Consider the following 9,335-nt stretch of genomic DNA (forward strand, 5'->3'; position numbering starts at 1 on the left):
TCTGCTTTAGTGCACTTTATGCCCCCACGACTCCGGACCTCGGGGGGTCTCCCGGGAGTCGCTGAGCCCCGCCCCTCGGCCCCGCCCCCAGACTCTAAGCCCCACCCAGCGCTCCGCCCCGCGGGCGCGCTCACCCGCGTTGTAGAACGAATCGAGAGCTGCGGTGTCTCCCAGCGCCAGGGTTCCAAAAGGCAGGCTGTGCAACTGAGGTCGCGGCCGCGGTCCGGAGAGCTGCGCGCAGGCCTCACGCAGGCAGCGCAGAGGCAGCGGCTCCGCCTCGGCTCCCGTCTCGGGTTCTACCTCTGGCAGCGGCTCCCGGGTCAGCACGTAGACCACGCTGAGCGGCCGGCTTCGCGCACAGCCCCGACCCGGGGACGCCGCGAGCGGCCGGCCCCGGCTCAGCGCCTCGGCCAGCGGGTCCTGCCAGCAGCTGCCGGCGCGCTCCAGAGCTCCGGACCGCGGGCTCGGCCCTGCCATGCGGGGGCGCTCGGGTGTCGGGCGCCCGGCTTTGGGCACCCGGGGCGGGACGGGAGCCGGGAACAGATCCTGGGATCGAGAATTTCCTGCAGGATCTGGAGGTCAGGAGTCTGGCCAGAGATCCCGTTTGGGAATCTGGTGTGCAGGGCGAAAATCCGGCCTCTGACTTGCAAGGTCCTGAAGATCAGACTTCGGGGATTGGGTCCTGGGAATCTTGGGCATCCAGTGGTCCGCGGTTCAGAGTCACGTGGAAGGTCCCAGGCATCGGGCCAGCAGTGCCCACCACCCAGGATCCGCCGCAGAACGCCGGCCGTCGCTCTCTCCTGCCCCCACATGTAGGCCGGGCCCAGCCCTTTCCCGGCCGATCGGGAAAGCTCCACCCTCGGCCTTGGGGCAGCACCGCTCCCTAGCGGCCCGGGACACGGCCTCTTCCCTCCCTCCTCTCCCGCCAGAACCTCTGAGACAGGCCGCTTCCGGAACACCCTGTGCCCCTGGGCAGGCAACCACTGTGGACTGCACAGAGCAGGCACTCGTGAGATGGGTGCCCAGGCCAGAGCAAAGACCCAAGTGCATTGCAGGCTCTGCCCTGCAGGGATCTGTTGGAAGAAAGGATCTTCAGAGATGTCAGGGTGTGTAGAACAAACACGGCGGAGAGAGCCCGTCCCTCGACGTCCTTGCTGGGCAGGCTGGGAGGGACTGGACTGGGGAAGCCTGCTCCCCAGCCTGTCAGGAGCATGGGTCTTGGCATCAGAGCTGGGTCCTTTGCCTTTTCTCTGCTTTCCCCAGAATTCAATCTGCTTTGGAGTCCTTCTGACCCCTGACCTCCAACCAGGACATGACCATGAAACATCTGAGAAGAATCTTAGTGCAAACGTTTCTCCATCTCCCTGGAGAACCCCAGGAACCTCAGCCCTTGGGTTACAATGGCTTCCCAGCTCCAGTTCCCAAGAATCCCTAACCTTCTAGTGGGAATTAGTGAGGCCTCAGCCTGGCATAAACTTCAGTGGACTCTGAAATCAGGAACTGGGAACTCTGAGGTTGAATAACTTGTCCAAAATCACTCAGCTTCATAACAAAGCAGGATGCAAGGCCAGGAGTCCCTGTCAGACTCAGAGATCAGACTCTTAACTATTGTTCTAACACTTTCTTGAATGTGACTCTGGCAAATTATCTAACTGCTTAATAAATGCCAGTTCAGGAACTGCTGTTTCACTGCCCTGTTGCCCCATGGGAGAAAAATGTACCTGCCTTGTTTTGACTGAGTTCGAACTAACCCCTAATGGAACAGGCAGGAAGTAGCAGAGGATGAAAACGTGACTTACAACAGAGCCTAGAAAACAGACAACTTTGAAGGGACAGGCAGGGGATAACAGGGTGAGATGGCGGTGCAATTTCCACCACAAAACCATCCACTCGTAGGACCCAGGGGACCCAAGAATGTGGTCAGTTGATGCTTGAATCCTTCCAAGTCTGCCATTCCATGTGCCTCTGGCCTCGACTTGCACACCTCTAGGGACGGAAGCCTCACTACCTTTTGAGGTCAACTTGTCAATCTTCCTGACTGGAAAGAAGATCTTCCTTGAATGGAACTGAAACTTGTGTCCCTGCTCTGCCGTCTTGCATTTTTCCCAATAGCTGGAAGACGTCTGCCAGTTGGGGAAGAGTTAAAATGATTTTATTTTTTAATAAAAAGTAAGAGGAGCAGGGATGAGATGGTTGGATGGCATCATCGACTCACTGGGCATGAGTTTGAGCCAACTCTGGGAGACAGTGAAAGTCAGGGAAGCCTGACATGCTGCAGTCCATGGGGTCATGAAGTGTCGAATACGACCGAGCAACTGAACAATCGCTGAGAGTCCGGAAGCTGTGTGATAGAGATAAGGGTGCTGGCTACCAGGGTGCCCTAGCGAGGCACCATTTAATCCCTGTGGTAAGGGTGGCCCACGCCTTGGTGTGAGGCCCAGTTGATGCCATAATTATGGGCAGGGGCTTTGAACATCGAGTAGTGCCCATTGAGATTGGTCTGATAGCAGGATCCATACCACCAGGCGCCGGGAAGAGTCACTGTGCAGTTTCTCCCACTTGTATCATGGTCGGTGGGAAAGGGTTTCCCGCCGTGGAAACTGTGGGAGGCCTCTGGCAGGAAGAGGGTGGGAGGCGCCTCGGTGCTGGCACCATGCCTGGCACCCTTGAAGAGATCATCTCACAGGAGCCTCAGAGCAACTGTGAGGTGGGTTTTGTCTGGCCCCGTGGGAAAAACAGCAGTGTCATGGAGCCAGGGCGTTGGCCCAGGCAGCTAATCACAGAGGCATTGGGACTTGAGCTCAGGACTGTGGCTCCAAAGCCACTGACGCCTCCCTTTGCCTCGTCCCCTCCCAGAATCTCCAGCTTCCCTCTTGCTCGTCTGTCTCCTCACAGCTCCCAGCTGCAGCCTGAGCTACTGTGCCAGGGGGGAGCTAGGAGGGACTTCTTAGACGCTTAGGCAGGAAAGGGGGCTCTGCTGAGGCACTCCTTGTAACCACTTCCCTCTTTCAAATTTCTTCTCAACTGTTGGTATTTCTTTTAAAAAAACAAAGCCTTTCTTGGTTCCTCTTCCAAAGCAGATAATGATAACACTCAACAGAGCCTCAGCTGGCTCTCACATCCCCCCTCCCTGCCTCCTTACCCATTTTACAGGAGAGGAAATTGAGGCTCTAACCCAGAAGGGACTTGCCTAAGGTCACACAGTTAGTAAACGACAGAGCTGGATTTTACACTCAGGATCGATTGCCTCCAGAGCCTAATTTGTTCACTCCTGCACCACCCTGTCTCATCACTGCCATTTTTCCAATGAGGAAACTGAGACCCACAGCAGGGGAAAGAGTTGTCCTGGGTCATTCATGGAGGCCATCGCAGCTCTGGGGAAAAATCCAGCCTCCCTAGATTTCTTGGCCTGCTCCAGGGCCCCACCGTAGGCTCCCTCACCTGCCCTGCCCTCTGAGAACCTGCCCAGCACCAGCTGGTGATGGTCTGCCTCCACTAGGAGGAGGAAGGATCTGCGGGGAACAAAGGTGTGGTTGCCTAAAGTCCTCCAGCTCCATCCACAGCTCCTGGGTGCCTGGGGGAGGGGACGGGGAGGCAGAGATGGAGGAATCCTCAGATCCCAGGTGGGAAGTCAGAATGCCCAGGAAAGGCCCCTCAGACTCCCTGGACCCTACTGAGAAACCTACATTGGAGAGTAAGCTGGTGCAAATTCTCATTCCCTGGCCAGAATTCAGACTCCTGGCTCCCCACATCTGCTGTGTAGGGTGACCGAGAGCAGAAGGAATCCACGGGACCATCCCGTCACCCCTGGAGCACCTAGGGAGGCAGAGAAGGTGACGATGGGAGTCATCACTCCAGGCTGAGCCTGGGATGAGGAGATGCAAGGGGCAGAGGCGCTGCGAGGGGTGGGCGGGCAGACACCCCCCTCTTTGGTTTGGGAGCTTGTTGATAAAGTGTGAGTCCAAGTGAGACTTGCCTGTGAATATACCCGTCAACTCTACACACCTTTTACTGACTCTCAACTTCACACCACAGTCCCTGGATGGACTGAAATAGTAGAAACGTTGTCCCTGCCTTCAGGAGATGGTCAGTCCAGTTGGGAGTCGGATTCAAAATAACCCTGCTTTCATTTACGCTAAGAACCAAGGTATTAGAGCAGAGGTCCATTCAGTCTTACCCTGATACTCCCTCTCAACCCGTTTCCTCTTCATGTCAAGCAGTCCCAGGTCCTGTAGAGTTTCTCTCCTAAATATCTTTCAGTCTAAGAGCCTCTACCTCCGTTCCTGCCCCTGCCCACCCTCTTCTCCTGCCCAGACCCCTGCAGTCATCCTAAACTGTGTCCCTACCTGCACTCTGGTCCCCATTCAATGCATTCTCCACAGTGTAGCCTGAATCTTCTTTCGAAAACATGTCTGACCTGGTCCCTCCTCTGCTTGAAACTCTTCCAAGGCTCCCCACTCTCAGAGTCAGTCACTCAGCGCCCTTTGTGAATGGGTCTCTGCAGTCTGGGCCCTCCTCCATGCTTGACCCACACCAGTAGACCTCAATCGAGCACTCCACCTGCTCTCAGCTCACTCGCACGGTCTCCCCCACCCCCTCATGCTCTCCGGCCTCCCTGCATTTGTCTTTCCCTCTACCTGGAATGCCCTTCTGCACCTCACCTATTTCGAGAACTTCTACACAGCCTTCAGGGCCCTTTCGAATGGCATCTCCTCTGTGAAGCCTTCTCAGACTTCTTCAGGCCCTCTGGGAGCTCAGTAAGCATTTGTTAGTGAATCAGCGAAGGGATGTCTTGGCTCCAGTGGGCTCTGGCTCCCCCTAGGGGCCAAGGGGTAGAAGTGCCCATTGGGTCTGACTTGTTCCAGTCCTTTCTCTCCCTGACACTCCTTCACCAGCCAGCCACCATTTGCGGTGTCCTTGTCACAAAAGACAAAATTAAAAGACGCTTGCTCCTTGGAAGAAAAGCTATGACCAACCTAGACAGCATATTAAAAAGCAGAGACATTGCTTTGCCAACAAAGGTCCGTCTAATCAAAGCTATGGTTTTTCCAGTAGTCAGGTATGGATGTGAGAGTTGGACTATAAAGAAAGCTGAGCGCCAAAGAATTGATGCTTTTGAACTGTGGTGTTGGAGAAGACTCTTGAGAGTCCCTTGGACTGCAAGGAGTTCCAACCAGTCCATCCTAAAGGAAATCAGTCCTGAATAGTCATTGGAAGAACTGATGCTGAAGCTGAAACTCCAATACTTTGGCCACCTGATGCAAAGAACTGATTCATTTGAAAAGACCCTGATGCTGGGAAAGATTGAAGGCAGGAGAGGAAGGGGGCAACAGAGGATGAGATGGTTGGATGACAACACTGATTCAATGGACATGAGTTTGAGTAAACTCGGGCAGTTGGTGATGGACAGGGAGGCCTGGCATGCTGCAGTCCATGGGGTCGCAAAGAGTCAGCCACGACTGAGCAACTGAACTGAACTGTCACAAAAGACTGGGAGGGCTCAGCCCTCAGGTAGGCACAGATGCTGCCAGTCACTCAAAGTGGTATTCCGGCTCAGCAGCTCCTGGCAGCTCCCAGGGCCTGGGGAAGGGGAGATGAGCTGATGGGGGCCCCCAAGTTATTTCTCAAGCCCCAGCAATGGAAAAGGCCATGTGTTGGACTCCAGGAGCCCTCTCAATTCCTTTGGACCCCTGAAGAGGAGCTCCGGGGTGGGCTGGGCCACACCTGCTGACCCACCAACACTCCAGCACCATCTGATTCTAGGTGCCAGGGCTCCAGTGAAGGTGGCCTCAACCTTCCTGTCCCCACAGCAAGTTCACTGAATCTCCAGCCCCAAGAAAAGATGAATGTTGGCTCTGAAGTCCGAGTACTCCCAAGAGAAGGCTCAGGAACCACCAGAGGGGAGGGTGCCCAGGCCCTTCTCCTGATTTTCCCCACTCCTCCCAGCTTTCCACCCCCACTGCACGTGTGCTAAGTCACTTCAGTCATGTCCGACTCTTTGCGACCCTGTGGACTGTAGCCTGCCAGGCTCCTCTGTCCATGGGATTCTCCAGTCAAGAATACTGGGGTGGGTTGCCATGTCCTCCTCCAGGGCAATCTTCCCAATCCAGGGATCAAACGTGCATCTCTTATATCTCCTGCACTGGAAGATAGGTTCTTTACCACTAGTGCCACCAGCTTTCCACCCCCTCTACAAGAGATCAATCACAGCCAATTCCTGAGCAGCAGCCAAGCAGCCCCCTCTCTGGTTCAGGGACAGAGCAAAGAAAGAAGAGACCTCTAACTCCACACACTCCCCAGGCTCACCCATCTTGCCCGGTGGTCCAGGTTGCCCTGACATCCCAGAATCAGAGAGATGCCTTACATCCTGCCCCATGTCAGGGGCCAGAAAGCAATGAAGTCAGATCCCAGCTGCAGCCTTTCCTGGCTCCTGGCTCTGTGTACTTGGGCGAATGACTGATCCTCTCTGAGCCTCCCTTCCCCCCAAGCCCAGCGAGATGGGGATGATACTACCTACCCCACAGGGTTAATCTTAGGATGCTGGGCATCCAGCCTGGAGCCTGGCACACAGTAGGTTCCTTGCCCCTTTGCCATGATCTCTTAGCACAGACTGTAATTGCCACCTCCGCAGGCCCCTGCCTGATCCCTGGCATCTCTTACCTTGAGGACCTGGTGCTCCCTTCTCCCCAGGACTTCCTGGGGCTCCAGGACAACTGGGCAAGAGGACAACTTTACTGGCTTCCAGTTTCCTGGGTTCTGCAGGGAGACACAGAACCAGGTGGGCACAGGATGGGCATGGGGATAGTGGGTATGTCTCTTCCAGACCCCTCTGCACTTTTCTTTCCATCCCCCAGATTCTAGCTGTCAGGTTTTTCATCATTTGCATCTATTTGCATACATTGTGTGTGTGTGTGTGTGTGTGTGTGTGTGTGTGTGTAGAGCCAAGATTATCAAACTCCCACCCTGCCCCTTGAGGCTAGTGAGCTGGGTGGGAGAAGGATACCTAGGGAGAGGATGAGGATGGGAGGGTGAGCGGGTGAGTGGGGAGGGGACCCGGGGCCCCTACCTGGGCAGCTGGGGTAGTCCTGGGTCCTCAGAGAGGCAGGCTCCCCAAACAAGAGGAGGAAAAGGGGAGGTGGGGTCCGCAGCAGGCCCATATTGCTGGGGCCCTGAGAAAAGATTCCAGGCTGGTGGGAGGACATGAAGCAAGACTTCCTCCATTGTCTTTCCCCAGGGATACCCCACCCAGGCTGGAACCAGCAGAAGGTGGGGGCTTTTCCTCCTTCACCTTTGAGAGAATGGGCATTATTCCTGCCCGGTCCAACCAGGATGGAGTCCAACTTCTGATCCTGGCCACCAAGACTCTGCAGCCATCTCTTCAGACTTCTGCGTTCACATAGGATCTTTCTACTTTTTTACCTTAGCTCATCTGGAATCCCCTCCTCGTCTCTCCCTGTGAAGCTCCCCCTGGGCATGAAGGTCCAGCTCTCATGTCATCTCCACTAGGAATTCTTCCCTGATCCTTGTCACCATATCAGGAATGACCACGGACACCATCTGGTGGGCAGCAGGCCCCCCAAGTCATGCTGGGTGCTATTTGTATATCGCCTCCCATCCTTACACAGTCCCACTGATGGTTGTTATTAATATTATTGAAACTGGGTTATAGGCTGGTACATAGCAGGTGCTCCATTAATGTTTGTTAAATAAGTGAATAAACAAGGAGAAACAGGCTCAGAGACAGGACATGATTTGTGTTCTCTCTGCCAGAGATTTTGCCCAAGCCCCTAACCATGTCCCCAACCAGAGAGAAGCATTGTTAGCAAGGTGACTTCATGCCCACCCTAAGGTCCACTGAGGAATCCCTGGCAGAGGCTAGAAAACAGCTGGTAATACAGGCCGTCACATGGGCAGACCATGCAGGGCAAGCGTGGAGGCCAGTGAGGAAGAGGCAGCAGCCTTGGTCCGGATGTGAGGGGTGAGGTCTGAGCTGGAGAGGGACCTCTGGTGACAGAGGAAAGGAAAACATCGGTCATTCATTCATCAAACCGTCTCTGAGGGCCTTCTCTATACCAGGCCCAGTTCTTGTGGGGGCAGAGAAGACCAGGTTCATGAAAGTGTCAAGGAAGGTGGAGGCCAAGCTTGCCAGACAGGATGGATCCATGAGATGAACGCTGAGAAGCTCCAATTCCAGTTCTAGGAATATGTCCCACCACACACGCTCTGCTGCAGGTGTGCCAAGATCTGAAGACAAGCCCGTTTATCATGATGCTGTTTACGATAAAATGGAAATAACCCTGTTGGACTTTGATAGGATGCAGGCAAATCAACCATCACCGTCTGAATAAGTCATGGGGCAAATCTGATCTCTAACGAAAGGGGCAAAGTTGCAGAACAAAATGTAAAGTATGCTCCCACTTCGTATTTTTTTTTTGTAATGAAAAACTTTAAAAAATAATTTTATTTTTGGCTGACTGGGTCTTCATTGCTTTGTGCGGTCTTTACTTGCAGCGAGCATGGGCTACTACTCTTCATTGCCATGCATGGGTCTCCCATTGCAGTGGCTTCTCTTATTGCAGAGCACAGCCCTTAGGCATGTGGGTTTCAGTAGTTGTGGCACACGGGCTTAGTTGCTGGTAGAATCTTCATGGACCAGGGATCGAACCCACATGCCCTGCACTGGCAGACGGATTCTTAACCCCTGCGCCACCAGAGAAGTTGTCATTTTGTATTTAAAAAAAACTAAGGGTGTGTAAAAGGTCAGTTTTCATTCCAATCCCAAAGAAAGGCAATGCCAAAGAATGCTCAAACTACCGCACAATTGCACTCATCTCACACGCTAGTAAAGTAATGCCCCAAATTCTCCAAGCCAGGCTTCAGCAATATGTGAACCGTGAACTTCCTGATGTTCAAGCTGGTTTTAGAAAAGGCAGAGGAACCAGAGATCAAATTGCCAACATCCGCTGGATCATGGAAAAAGCAAGAGAGTTCCAGAAAAATATCTATTTCTGCTTTATTGACTATGCCAAAGCCTTTGACTGTGTGGATCACAATAAACTGTGGAGAATTCTGAAAGAGATGGGAATACCAGACCACCTGATCTGCCTCTTGAGAAAATTGTATGCAGATCAGGAAACAACAGTTAGAACTGGACATGGAACAACAGACTGGTTCCAAATAGGAAAAGGAGTATGTCAAGGATGTATATCGTCACCCTGTTTATTTAACTTATATGCAGAGTACATCATAAGAAACGCTGGACTGGAAGAAACACAAGCTGGAATCAAGATTGCCAGGAGAAATATCAATAACCTCAGATATGCAGATGACACCAC

The 9,335-nt window shown here is 53.6% G+C and overlaps 2 protein-coding genes across 3 annotated transcripts in view; both read right to left on the bottom strand.

The window, feature by feature from the left end:
* The window catches only part of MAP3K6 (mitogen-activated protein kinase kinase kinase 6), a 13,971-nt gene extending 12,885 nt beyond the window's left edge, over positions 1–1,086 (bottom strand). Inside the window, exon 1 of one of the 2 annotated variants that reach the window (XM_010830123.1) lies at positions 135–1,085. In XM_010830123.1, the coding sequence (XP_010828425.1) occupies positions 135–477 (343 nt within the window). In that variant the 5' untranslated portion in view covers positions 478–1,085. Of the gene's footprint in view, positions 1–134 lie in introns of both variants that reach the window. The other variant, XM_010830124.1, reaches the window with a different exon arrangement.
* Positions 1,087–2,395: 1,309 nt separating this feature from the next.
* On the bottom strand, positions 2,396–7,157 carry FCN3 (ficolin (collagen/fibrinogen domain containing) 3). Its single transcript, XM_010830257.1, is given in 11 exon segments — positions 2,396–2,613; positions 3,442–3,539; positions 3,541–3,574; positions 3,687–3,801; positions 4,576–4,661; positions 5,485–5,580; positions 5,795–5,824; positions 6,006–6,013; positions 6,294–6,333; positions 6,661–6,756; positions 7,067–7,157. Coding segments are annotated over 11 exon segments (912 nt in total).
* Positions 7,158–9,335: the final 2,178 nt, after the last annotated feature.

This window comes from Bison bison, unplaced genomic scaffold (assembly GCF_000754665.1).
Source record: "Bison bison bison isolate TAMUID 2011002044 unplaced genomic scaffold, Bison_UMD1.0 scf7180017864516, whole genome shotgun sequence".
In the NCBI taxonomy this organism is placed as follows: Eukaryota; Metazoa; Chordata; class Mammalia; order Artiodactyla; family Bovidae; genus Bison; species Bison bison.